Consider the following 21,554-nt stretch of genomic DNA (forward strand, 5'->3'; position numbering starts at 1 on the left):
AATAAGAAAAAGAAAACAAATAAGAATACAAATAATACAAATAATAAAATAATTAATAAATAACTATTAATAGAAGAATAATATCTATGTTTCATATACTCTACTCTAAAAGCTATGCTGTGTACCAATAATATTCTGTAGTGACTTTACAAACCTTTGCAGTGTTTAACTGACCTGAGACAATTTGTTACCATACCAGTGTAAGGACTCCATTATGCACCTGGTGAGCACCAACAAAATCCTCACGACTTTCACAGATGTCTAAGAAGCTAATGAGGAGTCTTCCTACTCTATGTTCACACATAAAAATTCATATCAATGTCTTTCAAAATAACAGATGAAAACTCATGAGCAACAAATAATGAACTTAATTTGGTCATTTACAAACTTTTCTGATAGACATCAAGAATATTATTGGTGCTCTGACACTTTTAAATATGTTGGCTTTTTAGTGAAAACAGCTTATCATCTATAATGTATTCATATTTACCTGACTCTGAGGTACTTCATAGTCTGCCCCCCAAAACAAAGTCATCCCCAGAGAGTAAACATGTATCTGAAATTGGAAACAAAAATGAACAAATTTTGACTTTAAACCTAATACATTATACACACTATATACAGTATATATACAGTAATTATACACACACAAACGTGCATACACAAACACACATATCCTGTTTCACAATAGTCATGAATTGTGAGTTTATTCATTTTGCTTGGCTATCCTGCACCACAACAAATGGACTCAGTTTAAACAGGCTTCACATTTAATAGAACACTGCTGCACCCAAAACAAACATCCTCACAATATATTTAGAACAGTGCATATGAAACTCCAAAGAGGACACACATGGACCCCCTGTCTCCTCTCCCACAATGTAACATACACATAATATTGTGGCCAAGCTTAAATGAGAACTTGTATCAATTTTTAACAGAGTCGCAACGATGATCAAGAAGCAGAAAAAAAAAATAGACATTACTGTCATTTATTTGTTTCCACTTCAAGCACTGTGTGGAATAATATGTGTTTAACTTTTAAAGGTTTTTTTCCCCATGCACTGATACCTGAGATATGAATGAGATAAAGCAAGCACTGAAAAAATGAGGAGGGGCTTTAAGTGTGGGCATACATGCTACAAAAGTGTCCCAGTTTGACACTATGAAAATCCAGTCACCCTGTAATTTACCATCACAGTGTCACATTCCTCTGATATTCATCATGGTTAGTCGCAATAAAAAGTTTGCTTTTCACTTCTGTTAATCCCTAACGTTTATTATAACTGAACAACTTTGATAATCCTATTTCATGAAAATTTCTATGCTCAGACATGCTCAAGAGCAAAGAAGAAATGAATAGGAGAGGTTTATTTTTTGTTTAGGTCATGTTAAATGGCAATTGCAAATTGTCACTGTGTGTAAATATGGTGTGTGAGAGTAATAGTGGTCTTTGTGATGAAATATTGTCCAGTCCAGGCCTGTTTTCTGCATTTTGCCCAATCCTGGTAAAATAGTTTTTGACCCCACAACCTTTGAATGGATTGAGAAGGTTCTAGAAGGGGCCTACTGAACTTAGACTATTGAGGACTACACTGCTTGCACAGCCCTCGCCCGCACCTGAATGTTACACCATGTGTACCCTTCCTAACTTGTTAATCTTGGTGCAGTAGAGGAGAAAAGGATGCATCCTCCAGACAGACTGCCTGTCAAAGAGAATGCCACTCATTTAATATAAGGTAATGGCTCCCCCTGGCTTTGATTTACACATTTTCTATACAGCATAAACAGAGCACTCATGCTTTAGATGCCATTATAATACAAAAAGGAGTGGATATATTAGCTGATGACATTTAGGCTAATTGCCTTTTTTGCTTAATACTATTTCAATCTTTTTTGTTGCTGCTTATTATTACTTTTATTGCAAACTAGCAAAATACCCGCGCTTCGCAGCGGAGAAGTAGTGTGTTAAAGAGGTTATGTAAACATATATATATACATAAACATATATACATATATATACATATCTACATATACACATATCTACATATACATATACAGTAATCCCTCGCTATATCGCGCTTCGCCTTTCACGGCTTCACTCCATCGCGGATTTTATATGTAAGCATATTTAAATATATATCGCGGATTTTTTGCTGGTTCGCGGATTTCTGCGGACAACGGGTCTTTTAATTTCTGGTACATGCTTCCTCAGTTGGTTTGCCCAGTTGATTTCATACAAGGGACGCCATTGGCAGATGGCTGAGAAGCTACCCAACTTACTTTTCTCTCTCTCTCTCTTGCGCTGACTTCTCTGAGCCTGACGTAAGGGGACTGAGCAGGGGGGCTGTTCGCACACCTAGACTATACGGACGCTCGTCTAAAAATGCTGAAAGATTATCTTCACGTTGCTACCTTCTGTGCAGCTGCTTCCTGAAGCGACATGCTGCATGGTGCTTCGCATACTTAAAAGCTCGAAGGGCACGTATTGATTTTTGATTGAAAAACAAACTCTGTCTCTCTCTCTCTCTCTCTCTGCTCCTGACGGAGGGGGTGTGAGCTGCCGCCTTCAACAGCTTTGTGCCGCGGTGCTTCGCATACTTAAAAGCCAAACAGCCCTATTTATTTGTTTGCTTTCCTATCTCTTTCTGACAGGCTTTGCTCCTGATGCGCACTCTTTTGAAGAGGAAGATATGTTTGCATTCTTTTAATTGTGAGACGGAACTGTCATCTCTGTCTTGTCATGGAGCACAGTTTAAACTTTTGAAAAAGAGACAAATGTTTCTTTGCAGTGTTTGAATAACGTTCCTGTCTCTCTACAACCTCCTGTGTTTCTGCGCAAATCTGTGACCCAAGCATGACAATATAAAAATAACCATATAAACATATGGTTTCTACTTCGCGGATTTTCTTATTTCGCGGGTGGCTCTGGAACGCAACCCCCGCGATGGAGGAGGGATTACTGTATATACATATACACATCTACATATACATATATATATATACATATACAAATTTACATATCTACATATATATATATATACATATATATATATATATATATATACATATAAATATAGACATACATATATACATACATACATACATTCACATATATATATATTATATATATATATATATATATATATATATATATATATATATATATATATATATATATATACTGTATATATACATATCTACTTATTGGCTCCTGTATTTAGGATATAGCGGGTTGGATGATGGATGGATGGACATTTGTATGCATAGCCCCATTTGCCCGTTTTCGTTTTTTTTTCTTTCTTCAGTAATATTTCAGCAAACCCGGAGCTTGTCAGTTCAAATCTTGGTACTGACACCACTGTGTGACCCTGAGGAAGTCACTTCACCTGCCTGTGCTGCAAAAAACAAAAGTAATGTAACAAATTGTACCTCAGATGTTGCAAGTTGCTGGAATAAAGGCATAAGTAAAATAGATAAATATGTATTATACACATAGGAAGCATTAATTTATTTTCAGTCAAGTCATCTGCAGCAAACCTTTATAAATGAGGGTTTCTCCTTTTTAGATAGTGCAAACTGTTTCTTCTTCATTGAGGTTTTCTCTTGGAGAGCTTTTTTCATTTCATTGAAAATTAAAGCAGCAGCTGCCAAAATATGTAGCTTTCTTATTAATTTTTCAACATTGTGTAAAATAACTTTATAAAGTAACATAAAAGGTTTAAATACTGGTTATCCTTTTACACTAAAATATTACTAAAGAGATACAAAAAAAGTAAAATGCATATGTTCTTTTTCTTTAAGGAGATTTAATATTACTGAAGAAAGAAAAAAAAAAACTAAAACAGCCAAATGGGGCTATGCATACAAACTTAAAAGGTTTAAATAAAACAGAAATATACACTTTTATTTTTACTTGCTTAACTTGTGGAAAGTGTATCCTGTAGCAAAGTCCTAACTTTTTTCGTGAAAGCCCGTTTCAGTCAAGAAGTCTTAAAAACAGGTGTAAAGATATTGACAATAAGCTACGCAAACCCACCAAGACATGGAATCGTTTAAATCAAGTATCATTACATCTTCCTTTCTTAAAGAGAAGTAAGGCAGTACTTATAAGCTTACATATGCAGTGCTCAGCATAAATGAGTACACCCCACTACATTTGTCAGAAAACCTTTAGTTTCCTTTCAGTATCAACATTGTCTATGATATACTGTACTACAAAATACTCCCACAAATGTGGGCCATTGATTGCAAACAAGATTTGTTAATTTGTACACACAAAAAAGTGATTATCCTAACAAATTCATTCAAGCCCATGTAGCAAAAATGAGTACACCCAAATTATAGTCTTAGGAGAAAAGCCACACTTAAAACTACAAAAGTCCAATTAACAGGCATTCAACCACAGGTGAGTCTAATGATTCATTTAAGAGGTGTCCAGCAGACAGGTGACTATAAAAGGGCATTACTTAACAAAGAAAAGCCCTTCCCATTTCATGCTGTTAGCAATGGCTCCACATGGAAGAGAAATGTCAAAAAATCTGAGAAAGGAAATCATTACTTTACACAAAAAAGGTGAGGGCTACAAGAAGATCAGCAAAGCTTTACATATCAGTCAAAATACTGTAGCAAAAGTGATCCAAAAATTTAAGAAAGATGGAAGTGCAACCATCTTACAGAGACGTCCAGGCTGTCCACGGAAGTTAACATCTCGACAGGAGCGTCTTCTGATGAGAAGGGTTGAAGAAAATCGCCACGCAAGTTCACTGCAGTTAGCTAAAGCAGTAGAAAACCAAACTGGAGTGACCGTTTCCCGTGACACAATACGGCGCACACTGCACAGGAATGGCATGCATGGGTATCGTCCACGAAGGAAGCCTCTCCTAAAGCCCATGCACAAAAAAGCACGCCTAGAATTTGCTAAGGCCCATGCTGAAAAAGATGAAGACTACTGGGACTCTATACTCTGGAATGATGAGACAAAGATCACTGTTTTTGGAACTAATGGTTTCAAAACTGTATGGCGTCGTAAAGGTGAGGATTTCAAAGAAAAATGTATGGTGCCTACAGTGAAACATGGTGGTGGCAGTGTCCTTATGTGGGGCTGCATGAGTGCTGCTGGTGTTGGGGAGCTGCATTTCATTGATGGTATCATGAACTCAACAATGTACTGCTCTATACTGAAGGAGAAGATGCTGCCATCACTCTATGCACTTGGTCGTCGTGCACTTTTCCAACACGACAATGATCCAAAACACACATCTAAAGCTACTGTTGCATTTCTGAAGAAGAACAGGGTGAAGGTGATTGAATGGCCAAGTATGTCTCCTGATCTGAACCCAATCGAACACCTGTGGGGAATTCTGAAGCGACAAGTTGAGCATCACTCTCCATCCAGCATCCAGGCTCTAAAAGAGGTTATTCTTGAAGAATGGAAAAAGATAGATGTTGCAATATGTCGCCAACTTGTTCATTCCATGCCTAGAAGACTTGGTGCTGTCCTTAAGAATCACGGTGGTCATACAAAATACTAGATGTAGTAGTTTTTGTTGCGGGGTGTATTCATTTTTGCTTCAACCAATTTGAGTGAAACTGAAGATTTTGTGATCTAAGTTATATTATTAACCTTAATTTCATGTTATGGAGTTTAACAAGTGTTCAATAAAACTCACCCTTGTGAAAATTTTGGACATTGTTCTTTTGTTCATTGAGCTACTGATTAAATTCGTACTTTTTAAAGGGGGTGTACTCATTTATGCTGAGCACTGTATATAGACATACATACATATATATATATATGTATATCTATATATATCTATATATATCTATATATATATCTATATCTATATATATATATATATATATATATATATATATATATCTATATATATCTAAATCCCCGCGAAGTACTGCTTTTAAATTTTTATTAAGAAGAAAAGCTTTTTAAATTGAGGGAAAATATCCCAATAGCAATTTGTTAAGGATCTGCTTTTTTGTGAAGCAGCCTTAACACAGCTTTTCCGCTGTTTTATAAACGAACGCCATATAAGGTCTTCCTTTTTCCTTGCTTCACCAAGGAAGGAGCCTTTTTATTAAATCCAAAGGTTATTCGCTTTTTTTTTTGTTTGTTTATTACAATTGTTATAGTTCTGTTTGTATATGACGTTGTCAGTTCAGCACTCAGGTTGTAATATGACCAAGCTGTGCAAGCTTACTGTTAAGAATGCAACGTATAGTTGTACATGAGAAAAGCAATCTTGCCTCAAATCAATGGCAACCTTTTGTAGGTCTATGAACTTAATTTAAAGTTTAGGTTTACACGGTGCTTTCTTTCTGAAGTACCTGCACTCATGAATATGTCTGTATGCGTCAGTCGCTCAAATCCCCGCGCTTCGCACCGGCGAAGTACTGCTTTTAAATTTTTATTAAGAAGAAAAGAAAACCTTTTAAAATTGAGGGAAAATATACCAATAACAGTTTGTTAAGGATCTGTTTTTTTGTGAAGCTGCCTTCACTCGAGTGATCACTTCGAGCTGACTTGCTGGCTAACCATAAGCGTTACCTGGTAGGTAACCACCCATACAATCAGATTGTGAATCAGACTACAAATGCCGTGAATGTAATTACCCCGATCTATATGCTGTCAAATAAACGAACCACACGCCGTGGCGCAATTTTAGGGGCTTCGCCTCTAGCGCTGACGTCCGAGGTTCGATTCCCGTAAGGGAGTGAAGTGAGTGGGTGGTTACCTACCAGGTAACGCTTATGGTTGGCCAGCAAGTCAGGTAACATCAGCCACGGTGCCTTCAGTTGTGAGAAGCAGATCATAGAATGGATGAAAATAGTTTACTGTCAAATAATGCAAAGAGTACGCGACACGTCTTTCCCCCTTATTCTTGGCTCATCAGGCGTACACACTCACTGCACTCGCTTACGGTAATCGAACCTCGGACATCAGCGCTAGAGGGGCTTCGCAGCGGTGAAGTATTGCTTTTAAATTTTAATTAAGAAGAAAAGAAAACCTTTTTAAATTAAGTCTTAAAAAGAGGTGTAAAGATATTGACAATAAGCTACGCAAACCCACCAAGACATGCAATCGTTTAAATCAAGGCGCGAGTCGAAAAACACCATCCCATAATATTAGTTAACGATTAACACATTTCTGTATGTATTGTAAGCATACAATACAACTGATAATATGTTGCGCTTATTTATCTGGTGTACTGACATTGTTGCGCGTTTAACGGCTGAAATTTAACGTGGTTTGTGCCCTTCAGAATGAAAAGAGTTTGCATTTACCTTTTTAATAAAAGGCGAGCTTTTAAGCCTGAGAAATCACCCGTAAATGCACACGTTTAATTGCACATGTGTTAATATGTATGCTTACACAGTATTAAAAGACACTCAACAATTACACAGTATTAAAAGACAGTCAACAATTAACGTCATTTACCTTCGTTCCCATGTTTGACTTGTGCTGTAAATCTCTTCCTCGTTTTCAGTTCACGTGATTACGTAGGAGGCGTAATATGTGATGACACGATACGTGACTCCGCCTCCTCCATTAGAGTATATGGACAAAAAACAGGTTCCAGTTATGACCATTACGCGTAGAATTTCGAAATGAAACCTGCCTAACCTTTGTAAGTAAGCTGTAAGGAATGAGCCTGCCAAATTTCAGCCTTCTACCTACACGGGAAGTTGGAGAATTAATGATGAGTGAGTCAGTCAAACAGGTTCCAGTTATGACCATTACGCGTAGAATTTCGAAATGAAACCTGCCTAACTTTTGTAAGTAAGCTGTAAGGAATGAGCCTGCCAAATTCCAGCCTTCTACCTACACGGGAAGTTGGAGAATTAGTGATGAGTGAGTCAGTCAGTCAGTCAGTCAGTCAGTCAGGGCTTTGCCTTTTATTAGTATAGATATGGTAGCACCTTGATTAGAGCTGCTGTTTCACAGCTCTAGAGAATGCCAGCCTGGAGACTGTCTGTGTAGAGTATGACAGTTATTTCCATGTCAATGTGAATTTTTCACCATATGCACTAGTTTTCCTTTTTCATCTTAAAAAGATATGTATTAGGCAAATACTGTATAAACTGGTTTAGTGTAAATGTGCATTCACAGATGGACTAAAAGTTTTCAATGGTGTTTTAATAATCTTTCAGTGTCTTCCTGAGTTTTCACCAGATACTCTGGTTTCTTCCAACTTTACAGAGACATACAGGGTAGGTTAAATGGAAATTTTAAATGGAGTAAGCGAGGAGTGTAGAGATGCTTTTTGGACTTCTTGATGTTTTTGGCCGAATACTGAAATTATAAAGATATTTCAATCCTCTTACTGTTATTTATTATAGGTATGTTTGTTAAAAGATGAACAATGTATTGTTTTATCAACTTATGTTTCAGAACTCAATGTTAAAATGGCACAGCAGGTTCAATAGTAGATAAACAGATTCAAGTGTTTCAGTGCATATGTTTACTTCAAATTTATTTCAAACTATCTGAAATAATCAATTAAATGCACAAATGTGAAATTATGTACACACACTTCTACATGCAATGGCATCTTTTTGATTCTCACAATGCCTCTAATTAAAGCAAATTCTCAATTTACACTTTATAGGCAGCTCCCATATCTCAATAGGTTCTTATTTTTGTCTCCCTCAAGTTACACTATTCAGTACAGTATGTGAAAGGGGGCCATATAATAATAATAATAATAATAATAATAATGGAAACCATGAACAGCATTGGGGAAAAAAACATCTTGTATGTAGCTAATTAATTATGTCATACATACCACATGATAATTTTAAAGGCATTTCTCTCTCATATGAAATAATTAAACAATGAGTATAGTACATGGAGTTGCACCTGATCTAACTTCAACCCATTGTTCTGCAGAAAAGATCAAGAAGTGGCACATACACACTTTTTATATAATGGCAAAGCACTAATTACCCTACTTTAAATTTGAATCTCTGTCACCTCATTTAAAAAATTCTGGTCCAGTAACAGCATCAAATTTGTCAACTGACACAACAAGTGAATTATAAGCTTGATTTCATAATTTGGTGACTAAAACTAATTTTTCTTCTAAATGTTTCATTTTAGGAATCAGTGTCTCTCAATGAATTCTTTTTAGCCTGAAGTTCTGCTGTATCTGACAAGATTGTGGCTGCATATTGTTAAAACTCTATCACAAATTTGCTGGGCTTGGACCTCACTGTCTTTGATTTTCCACATAGCATAAGAGCAAAAGAGGCTTTATAAAAGATTACCAACCTACCTTTATTGCAATTAATTATATTTCTATTAATGTTTATTATAATTTTCTAACCCAAAGAAATTAAATGATACAATATACAAGTTGTCCAAGTTTATTTATTTACAGAAATATAAATTAGCAGTAATAATCTAATACCTTTTCAATATCTGATAGTGCTGATAAGGATTGACCTTGGAGTAACTCAGGAGCTGTAAAAGCACGTAGATCATGCTCACTGTCATTCTCATCTGTAAAGGAGACACTGCCAGAAGGAAGCAGCAACAGTGACCACGGGGAGATGATAAATCCAAGCGCAGTTGGATCTAATGAAATAACAAAAAACAAAAGAAACAAAACATTAGCCTTGCATTTCACTCTTATGTACACACAAAGAGGGAGATACAGTATATCCATAAATAATACATCATCAAGGGAATTCTTCAAGCATCTTCTTCTCTGGCCTCAAGTGTACACAGCAGGGACACTGCAACTCAGCAAACTTCACAAAGTTAACACCCTCTGGCATCTCTATAAATTTTAATGGTAGCAAATGGGGAAGCTACTTTTTTACCATTTTTAACACATATTTTATGTCCCCATTCTTTTGTATGTGCTGTTCTTCATTAGGTCATCACATGACTTACAAGATACCTAGTTTCAAAAAATGAACGCATGACCACAGAGAGTGCTACTCTGATATGCATATTATCTTTAATAATACAACAAAAAGTTATAACATGAGATACAAGTTTGACAATGGTGTTGTTAGAAGAATACATTTTCAGGGCTCTACAGGAGAAAACACAACTGTCATAATATAAGCTCACATTGATGGGCCCAGGGAACCTGGCATGTAATGGATGATATATAAAACAATCGTAAAACCAAGATAAGTAAATTTTGCAATATAAACCCATGTTTGCATATATATACACACACACACACATACAGAAAGGTAAGTAGATAGATAGATAGGTGACTGATTATGAAAACTATCTGATTTTTTAATGACTTTGCCCTGTTGATTTAATTAAAACTCTCCTTTGTATTAACTGAGTCATACTTCATTGACTGTCTTACCTCACTGTATTAAGTTTCAGTTATTTTATGAACAAAGGAAATATAAAACAAATGAAGCTACATAGAATTAATAAAATTTCAAGAGTTTTAATCCAACATTCTTTTGCAGTTATATTTAATTACTCCAGTCAACTCCAAGAAGATTTTATAATGATACCGAAGATAATGAGTAGGGAAAAACAGCACAACAAAAAACACATGCAAAAATATGGTCTCATTTTGTCTCTTCCATCCTTTCAGAGGGCCAATAGCAAATTATGATGCAATCTTGAGCACATACTGGAAAGATGCAAAACTGCCTTTATTGTTGACTTGGGTATCTGATTTTAAAAGATATCCCCCCAATGAATGGGCTTTTGTACCAAAAGAATGAAAATAAGGTACAGTGCAAGGCTCAGATTACCAGATGGAGGTAAGAATGTATTTAGTTAAACCATTAAATAACAAACAAAACAGTCACTTTAATCTGTACATTTGTCAAAGTTTTGTGGCTAATCTTTAATTTCTCTCCTCGTCCCAGATCTTCTTCTCAAAAGGTAAAATTGTTTGTCCAATCCAAATCTGCTTTATAGTTTCAGGGTATAGAATGCTCATAAGTTTCATAAGGACATGTCAAACTGAGAACCTCAATCTTTTAAATATATTCAATATTTTAAACAATAAATGACACAGAACTGTACACTTTTGGTTTACCCTTATCATGGACATTATATTGCACATTTTATACCAAAAAAGGTCTTGGAAAATATATTCCACAGCCATGTTCTGAATGTTTTATGGACAGTTGCTTGTTCAAAGAAGTCTACAGGACTGGTTTGTCAGGATTTTCCTTTTGCAATCATTGAAAATATTTTGTTTCACTAACATATATTCCTCCTTTATTTCTGAATATAATTTAACTGATGTCATTTTAGATGAAGGAAAAGCTTATTGGTATATAATTACTAGGATCTATTTTGTCTTGGTCTTATAGACCACAATCCCATTTGCAAGTTTCCAGTAATCTGTTCATTTGTTACCTATTAAATATGAGATAACAGTTGGCATTTTGTTACCACAGGTTGATAACTGTCTTGCAGTGTAGAGAAAAAAAGCATGAAAATTTCTTCACCTGAGGCATTCAACTTCTTTTTTAATTTATAAAAACTTAAGTGAAATATTTCTTTAGCTCATTTTCTGCTCATGGCTTAATTTCAAGGATAAATCACTAAGAATTTTAAAAAGTTTGTTGCTGTTTATTTAAGTTAGATATTATTCAAAATAATAAATCTTATTTGATTCTTATATGGAATATATTTAATATTATAGATGCACTGTCTTGTCGTAACTCATGCTTCCCTTATTTATTATAGGTGCACTGTTTGAACTTTTTCCCTTTTATATATTTGTGTTGTAATAGTCGATTTCTTATATTTGCTTGATTCAATAAAATGTGATCAAAGATATATTAGAGATACAATGATCAAACTTTTATGGCTAATCTGTATTATCTATTTTCCTCTTTCTTCTTTTCAAAGGGCAATATTTTCCAGTACAAACTTGCTTTACAGTTTCAGGGTACAGATCAACCTGAAGTTTCACACTAACATTTCAAATTGAAACTGTTAATCTTTTAAACATATCCAATATTTTAAGTAATGAATGACACAGTACTGTACATTTTACGCTTACAATGACAATGGATATCATATCATATTGTGTATTTTAAGCCAAAAAAAGGACTGGGAAAATATAACCCATAATGTTTTGTAGTGTGTTTTTCACATGATACCTGGATAAAAAAAAATGAAACAGCAGACTTTTACCTGGATTTAATGAGCATATTCCCCTAGTAGTAAAGTTAGTGGAGAAGTGGTATAAACGTGCAAAACACACAATAAATCCACTCATATTATAACACTAGTCAATATTTCTCAGTTCTATAGGTCTTCTGTGGAAGTTTATTGAAATTGTTCTGTTCCTTTAATATGATCCACTTGATAGAAACTATAAACATGCCACAGAAGTAATTTATAATTAAAAAAAAATCCTTTAGCAGGAATATAGCTCCACTGTTCCAAGTTTGCACTTGCCAATTTTAAAAGGATGTACTATATCATTGCTTCTCCCACAGTACTACTCTGATCATGCCAAATGAGATGTTTTCTTTCTCATAAATGAAAAGACATAAAAGACCATGTTAATTTAAAGAATACAAAATGCCACAGTTTACAACAATTCAGAAAAAACTGAAGAGTGAAATTATAAAATAGTGAAATTAAGCAGACCAGTATTTAACAACTGTGCAACAGCTATGTGGAAATTAAGACAGAAGGCTTTTAAATGAGTAACCTAACTTTACAAACTACTGCCACAAAAACAGCAGCCCATGTCAGGTGATTTTAACTCATTGTTTCCCAGATTTGATGGTTCTAACAGAACAAGGTCAGGACAGGACATTTTTATAATAATCACAACCAGCAAAACTAAAATGTGTTCTTTAACATCACTACACACTAATCCCTTTCAAGATGGCATTCTTAAAAATGTTTTATACACCAACATTCTGTGTCCAAGAAATAATTTCAGACTTAAAGACATAAAATTAGTAAATCTGTATATAATTTCCTTAAGACTTATAGTCCACAAGAACTTGATAATTTCAAGCTAAATTTGCTGACCTTTGTAGCTGTGAAGTACTTTAAAAATAGCATTCTTCGCTTTTTATAAACTGGCTTCACACAATATACACTTCATGTCTACATTTTGTCAATTATTACTAAAACATTAAAAACGTTTCTGTTTTAACGATGTGTTTACATAGAATGTTGTAGACACGGAACACACATGAAATGCATGTGTTTCAAATAACAATACAGTACTTATAAAAGGTGTCATTGTGCTTGACGTCTCACTCTATACAACTCTAAGCAACTGACATGCAGGTAAAAAGACTAGAGCTGAGAAAACTGTGTGGCAGTGGGGCAATGGTGTAACAGGTTGCTTGCTGCTTATCGACACATTTACAGGACAAAAGACGCTGATGGAGAGGTGCGAAGCCGATTTAAGGTGGGACGGATCTACGAGTTTTTTCGTAGGCTCTGGTAATTCCAGTGTTAAATAGCCTAAACAACGTTTGGAACGTGGCGCAGCGGGAAACTGTTTAAGGGGGGACCTTTTTCACTGCTGCACCGCTAATCACAAATGCAACGGAGAACATGCGTTAGTGGAGGTATTGAACGATGGTAATGGACAGAGAACATTCTGAAACTGAAGCTGTAGCAGACGATAAAGTTGAACATGATGACACAGAAGAACTTTTGCCGAAAAAAGGAGCCATGTCTGTTGGTTTTAAAAGGTCGGATGTGGACCATTATGTTCAAATGTGTGAATACTGTTTCCATACTACTGGATAATACTGCAAGCCAAGTTGTACTTGTTTTATTTTTTTTTTTCAATACTGTGTAATGTACTTGGGTACTGTGTAATAGTTTGACGACATATTGAATTTATTCTCGACATTTCCACTTTAATCCCGACGCTTATGATGCCAAGATAAATACTTGATTTCATTTTCATGATGAAATGCATTAAAGCATGTATTAATCATGTGGGGGCACGGTGGCGTGGATGGTGCACTGCTGTGTTGCAGTAAGGGGGTCCCGGGTGTTCTCTGCCTTAAATTTGTATGTTTTTCTGGTGGGTTTACTCGGCGTGCTTCAGTTTTTTTCAAAGTCATGTAAGATGTGGGGTTTTGTTATGCTATATTGACCCTGCTAGTGTATGTATTGCTCGTATTCACCCTTCGATGTGCTGGCGCCCTGTTCAGGATTTGCTCCTGCATCGCACACAATGCTTGCTGGGATGGGTGCAACCCTGAATGGATGGCATAATTAAACATGCATAACGAAGATTTTTTTAAAGTTCCGAACACTCCGTGGTCTAAGTTTATGACTAGTTTTAATTTCACAGACATTCATCGTGTGGTGATTGGTTATGTGGAGAACTGGGGGGTTGATACGTCAGACAGAGACAGCATGCATGCAATAAAGAAAGCGCTCAGAAGAACATCCATCGAATTCTGTGTTTGTGTCTCCTACGACCAGATCACAAACCCAATATTTACACAATATTAAAGCTAAATCTGTGCGATACCCATTCATATGATTTCTCAGTTTTTTTTTATTTTTTAATAAATTTGCAAAAACCTCAAGAAAACTTTTTTCACGTTGTCATTATGGGGTGTTGTGTGTAGAATTCTGAGGAAATAAATGAATTTAATCCATTTTGGAATAAGGCTGTAACATAACAAAATGTGGAAAAAGTGATGTGTTGTGAATACTTTCCAGGATGCACTGTATATAGCTTAGCTTGAAGCAAGGTCCACATTAATGCAGGTTGCCTTAATGACGGTTCAGTTGGTAAAGATGTCATCACCAAGTTGCACTTGTTTTATTTTATTTTATTTTGGTGAAAACTGTGTAATGCACCTGGGCTTGAAGTCTTGGAAGTAATAGTATTATTCCTGGAAGTTGCACTATTACTTATTTTATTATTATTTATTAGTTTAAATATTATGCAGTTTAATGATGGTAAAGTTGTTTAAAAAGTCACTTTAACATGTCAGTGGACAGAGACTGTTAACATTAGTTGATTCACAAAAAATATTTACTATTTATTCCTTTTCTAAGACATGTTCAGTGCAATACAACTTTTGACAAGCACCTCTGGATATTTTACTAAGTCTAAATGCCTCTTTGGATGGTTGAAAATATGTTGTCAAAATTTTAGTTTACGGTGTTTGCAAACTTTGTTCAATAAAAATGCTCTATATTTTGACTGCATCTGTCATGCAATGTGATTCCTTCTCTTCATTAGTGCCACCCCCCTTGAAAACTATCACTTTATGGGACCGTGCAAACCTGTATTAATACTTGTGTGCACATTAAAATGATTTTTTGTACAATGCACAATTCTCGTGACAGTGGAATAGGTTATTCTTAGCCAGTAATTGCAGTGGAAAATGTGGTTAACATCCACTCGTGCATGGGAAAAAAATACCGTCCAATACTGTGAAACCGGTATAATTTTGAAAAATACCGTGATATAGAATTTTGGTCATACCGCCCAGCACTATATAGAGGTATTCCTTAATTTTTATTTAGTTAGGTAAAATGTTTGTTTGGGAGTAGAGAATTTGTACATTCTCCCCATGTCCACATTGGTTTTCCTATGGTTCTCCCCATACATGCCTAAAGAAATGCAGATTAGATTACTCTGTAATTCCAAATTAGCCCTTGTGTAAGTAGAACCTGCAATGGGATATGTGGCTGTTTCCTGCCTAGTGTCCAGTGCTGACCTCTGGCCCCTGTGACCCTGGACATGACTGAGTAGGTTTGAAAATAGTGTATTATGCAATGTTTCCATTTGAAGATCATTTTTATTAAAGCAAATTAAATTGTGTTACTGGTACATCAGTGATTATTCTGAATTGCAGCAATCACATACTGTATAACATAAATAATGCCGGAAGCACATAAATAATGCCGGAAGCACTTCTTTCCTGAATAGAATTTATTAACAAAAGACTTACAGTATTTTTAGTGCACAAGCTAAAAATAATCAACTTTTCCTTTCAAGTGCTAAACTGAAAAAGTATGAACACAGCAACAGGTCACCTAAGGTCATTTCTGTTACTTTTTAATGGTTTGCTTATACATTTTATAGCTTGAAATAAACTGTGTAAAAGTAATGGACTATTTTAATTATAGAATCTGCTTTACTTTATGGTAAATTAATAGAAAAACTACCAACCATATAAATGAAAATGAGAAATTCTCATTTTCTCATAGCTGCCTTGCCAAATACATTTCTCAATGAAATCCATTGTTAAAAGTGGAAGATTATATAAATAAATGCAAACAATAAATAGCTATTATGTGAGTACAAAGCAAAATTTAATTACAGTTTTTTACAGTAATGTTTATGGTCAGGCTTACATATTATATCTATACATGGCTGTCATTGTTTAAATAAAGTCAAGCAAGTATTACAAAAAACAAGCATATGAAAGTCTTCAATGAAGGTAATTGGCATTGCATTTTGAACAGATGTTAGATCAACAACTAACTAACATTCTACTGCCTGTCGGATTTTGCAGATTGCACCCATTTTCTTTTTCATGTTCCAGTCTTTGCTCCTGCTAAAGGTATCATTTTTCTTGTAAATTACAACAGGCTTGACAAGTGCATTACTCTGTAAGATTTTAAATCACTGTTTTAGGGCTATGTGCCTTATAGTGGAGAAATGCAGAATATTTCATATTGTAATCCAACTATAAATTTAAAAAAAAACCCTGCATAAGTAATGTCAATGAAAAAAGAAATATTTCAAGGTACTGGTGTTCATTTTTAGTAGAACCTACTATAGATGCCACATGTATCTATCTATCTATCTACATGGGCTGGATGGGCATCCCGGCCAGAAGAGGGGATGGTTCCTTATCTGGACAGGATGATCCTAACAGGCAGACAGGCATCCAGGTCTGGGAGGAGAAGGGGATCAGACCAAGAAAGAAAGAACAGAAGGGATGGACAGACAGTCCACTGAAAAGGGAAGATGCCACTGGGGCTTTTTAATCCCCAGCATGCTAGATGGCAGCAGTAGTGCCCAGTAGGAAGCCAGCAGGGCATGCTGGGAGATGCAGTCCGGCAGAGGAGTTCTGCTGGGGTCACTGGGTGCCGCAAGAGGGCGCTGCAGGGAGACTAGCTCTCTGTTATAATGGACTTTTAAATGACCTGGAAGTGTTTCCATCAGGCAGTGGCCCTGGCACCAGAAGTACTCCCAGGTTCTTAATAAAAGGGACCGCACTCCCTTACCCAGGCAAGTCAGAGCTGGGAGGACAAGGGGCAACACGCGGTTGGAGGAGGGCAGTGCGGTGGTTAACATCATTTGGATGGGAGGAGAAATGGGGCAGGGGTTATTCTGAAAGAACATTATGTCCAGAATCAAAGTATTGAATAGAAACTAGGGAAGGCTAAAGTGACAGGAAAAAGACAAGAGGTTTGAAAGAAGGAAAGAAAGAAAGAAAGAAAGAAAGAAAGAAAGAAAGAAAGAAAGAAAGAAAGAAAGAAAGAAAGAAAGAAAGAAAGAAAGAAAGAAAGAAAAAGAAAGAAAGAAAGAAGAAGAAAGAAAGAAAGAAAAGAAAGAAAGAAAGAAAGAAAGAGCTTGAGGAATGATTTGCAAAACTCAGACAATACAAAGCAATATGATGATGTCTATCAACTACACTCATGACAATTTTTTAGGGCTGAGATGAAACTCAGGCAAGTAACCTTTTAAATCAGCATACCAATGTATGTTTCCTACAGATTAGTCAATATAGTAAATAAAACAAAAATCTGTTGACAACTTGTGTAGTCATTTAAATATAGACTGACAGGTGAATCCTGATACCAACACATCCTAAAAATATTTATGAGTTTAATTTGCTGTGTTATTTTCAAACAAAAACACAACAGAAAAATGAATCAGTGCTACCCGTGGGAACGCTTCTCTGTTTCTACATTAAGTATTCATTACTTCTTTCTTCTGATCTTTGTTAATCCTCTTTTTTTCATGCTTCACTATGATTTCTCTCAGTAATGAAAATGCTACAGAGTCCCATAAGGGAGTCACAAATGTGTGATGTGCAGTTACCTTAAAGGCAGCCACACCTTGCAGTTTCTGAGAAGCAGTGCTGATTAAAACTTTAAAAGTATGTTCACTTAAAGGGCCAGGGATGCAATTTAAAAAAATTCATAGTGATCTCTAATAGAAAATACACATTTAGCATTGAAGATGGGGTAGCTTGAAATGCTAATGTAGAATTCAGAGATGCTCTCTGAAGCTAATTGCAAATGGTTTAAATTGTGATTGCAATGCTAATCAGATAGGCATAAGGCCACTCTCCTAAATTAACGCCCCAAAATGAATAGAGTCTAGCAGCTGTGCTGGCCCTTCTAAATCCTCTTAGGGTCTCCTGAAGCCCTAGGAAATGAGAAGCTATCCAGCTACGCTATTGAAATGGATTACCATATTTTGAAAACTACTTCAAAATCTCCCCACATACATACAGTAGGACACAAAACTAAAATTAATCTACTGCATTATTACAATTCTGGATTTTTTGTTAGGAAAAGAGTAAATGACCCTTTCATGTAACCTATTACCTTTGAGATCTACACTGAAAAGCTATGCCTGTATCAGAAAGCAATACAGTGCAACTTGTCAAAGAGCTTAATATCATATCACTGGTCCATTAAAACACAGAAATGACATACTGAAGAGACTAGGTTACTGTATTGTAATATTGTGCTCTAATCCCTGATACTTTGGAAGCATGTTCTATGCTTCAACATGCAATATCAAAACCTTTTTTTATTTCATTCCCTAAACTGCTAGCAAGTCCTACATTAAGATCGCAATTTTGCCATATTTATATTACCTCCTTACTGCACTCTAGTTTAAATTATTAAAATCAAATTATACTCTAATCCAACCTGATTTTAAAGTAGCTTATTCCAAAATGTGGATCAAAACAAATTCAGAAACAATCCTTGCAGCAGGAAACACAAATCAGGAACCAACACTGGATGGGACTCCATAAAGTTAAACAATGAGGTTTGTAAACCAATATGAACACTACATCTACAACACATTTATCTTTTATTTATCTTCCGCTTGATAGTAAATAATATTTTGGAAATTACTGCTTGTTTTCTTTTGTGATAAACAATAATTCAAATTCTACTTAATCTGAACATTATTTTTTTTGACAAATCTGAATGCAGATTTGGATGGATCTACTTAGTTCAACAATGAATTAATAGACAAATACTGTTGGTTTCCATTTATGTTAATCAGTTTCTACTTTGTTTAATGTGTGTTTTAACAAATCTAAATATGTTTGTTTCTAAGAAATCTGTGTTTCTGATATGGATGTGAGCAACACTGGAGCACCAGAAGGAACAGTCCTGTCTCCTTTTCCCTTTATTCTGTACACCTCCGCCTACAAATATACCACCAAGTCATGTCACTTGCAGAAATTCGCAGATGATTCTTCACTTATAAGGTGTATTGATAAAGGGGATGAGACAGTATAGGAGTAAGGAGAACTTTGTTTCTTGGTGCAAAGAGAATTGTCTGCATCTTTACATCAGCAAAACCAAAGAACTGCTTATTGACTTTCGCCTCACCAAAGAACCTGTATGTCTGGTCACTATTGAAAGAGTGGATGTAGAGGTGGTCCACTCCTGCAAGAACATGGGGGCTCACATTAATGATAGGTTGATCTGGTTTCAGAACACAGAGGAACCATATAATAAAGGGTAGAACAGGCACTTTTTCCTTAAAAGTCTGCATTACTTCAATGTGGGAAAGGACATTCTTTACATCTTCTGTAACTCTGTGATGGCTAGAGCAATTTCCTACAGTGTTGTGCACTGGGCTGGTAAAATCACTTCAAGAGAGCCACACTGAATGAAGAAGCTAATTAAAATGGCAAATTCAGTTATAGGATGCACTCTGGACCCCCTGGAGGTAGTAGCCAAACAAAGAAATAAAACAAAAAAAAACTGGTGCAAATAAATGGCAAATCCTGTATAATGGATGACCATGCGATTTGACCCCCAAAGGTCATATAAAAAGATAATTCCCCTCAGGGATTAACAAAGTATGTAAAAATCAAAAATAATACAAATAAATAAATAATAAAAAGCTCACTTGTAAGAATCAACTATTATGTTAGTACTTGTAACAGTTTAAATTGCAGAATTTTTTCAGGTTTTCATCTTAGAGGCAGAAGGTGACTAAAGATGACATACCTGAGCAATAGATCCAAGACAGGAAATAAAAAGAAGAGTGAGAATTTGATGAACACATAGGTAGGTGAGTCAAGTTATACCAAAGTATCAAATTTGCATTCTGTTTGAGAAATGCATTGTGTCTAACAGTACCTAGTATGTGTACCTGTCTTACATTGAATTGGTACATTAAAGTAACAATCAAGTACATACATGCCCCACTTCTCACTTAATCAATTAAAGGAAATAACTCAGAGCCTGGCCTTTGTCTAGTTCGGACGAAACCTTTTAAAATAATAAAGGTTTCTGTTAAACTGCAAGACATATCAAACTAACCTCAGGGTTGAGGTGATGACTTAAGTGTTACAAAACAGGAAGTGAGTAATTCTAAGGAAACATTTGGGAATTCTGTTAATCCACAAGAGAACTACCTTTTCTGTAACTTTAGTTTTATGGACAATACTTCCTTCATTCACTCAAATACTTTGTCACATTCTGTTGTCTCAAATGGTTTATTTAAAATAAATAGAATATCCCAGCCATTTATGATATTAGGTCTCGATATGCTCAGAAGCAATACATTTTTCAGCAAGTCACACTATTTGTTGACAGACTCTACTTTTGCGAGAATTTAAAGGATCATATATGGGAAAATAATCTGTGAAGATAAATCATCTCTTTGCCCACAAGCATCCCCAGTAAAATAGATTTTTTTTTTTTTAAAAGAAGGGTTAAAAATTAAACAATAAGTTTGGTATTTTTCAAGTCAAATTTATTTCTTCACAATCATAGTACAGTGGAACCTCGGTTCACGAACGTCTCTGAACACATACAAATCGGGTTATGACCAAAAAGTTTGCCAAACTTTTGCATCTGTTCACAACCACACACTTGGTATACGAACAAGCCAGTTTCCCTTTCGGTTTATGCACACCGATGATTTCCTCATGTGTTCAGTCTCTCCCTGTGCATTCCCTGTGCAGCCAGCGAGAGAGAGAGCGCGAGAGTGAGACACGGACGCGCGCGACAATGAGACTGTCTGGAACGGATTAATTGTATTTACATACAATCCTATGGGGGAAATTACTTCGGGTCACGACCAAATCGGGTTACGACCAGAGTTTTGGAACAAATTACGGTCGTGACCCGAGGTTCCACTGTATATAGCAATTTGCCACATGAAACTGTGTTCTAATATGAAGCATTTTTTATTGCTTTAAAACAAAAAAAAAAGATGCCTTTTCTTGCACTTTAAAAAAAATCAAAAGCGTGAACACTTAAATATGTCCACTTCGAAGCAGCCAAGGTTTTGATTTAAGAAAATATGCTTTTCGCCTTTATGTAATATCATACAATTATTTTTTTCCTAAACTATGTTTACATT

The 21,554-nt window shown here is 35.5% G+C and overlaps 1 protein-coding gene across 2 annotated transcripts in view; it reads right to left on the reverse strand.

The window, feature by feature from the left end:
* The window catches only part of ptpn13 (protein tyrosine phosphatase non-receptor type 13), a 352,808-nt gene that overhangs the window by 218,842 nt on the left and 112,412 nt on the right, over window positions 1-21,554 (reverse strand). For both annotated transcript variants that reach the window (XM_028802295.2, XM_028802293.2), the window contains exons 3-4: window positions 9,426-9,592; window positions 491-556 (exon numbers count right to left, since the gene is read on the reverse strand). In XM_028802295.2, the coding sequence (XP_028658128.1) occupies window positions 491-556; window positions 9,426-9,592 (233 nt within the window). The remainder of the gene's footprint in view (window positions 1-490; window positions 557-9,425; window positions 9,593-21,554) is intronic.

Source organism: Erpetoichthys calabaricus, chromosome 5, assembly GCF_900747795.2.
Source record: "Erpetoichthys calabaricus chromosome 5, fErpCal1.3, whole genome shotgun sequence".
In the NCBI taxonomy this organism is placed as follows: domain Eukaryota; kingdom Metazoa; phylum Chordata; class Cladistia; order Polypteriformes; family Polypteridae; genus Erpetoichthys; species Erpetoichthys calabaricus.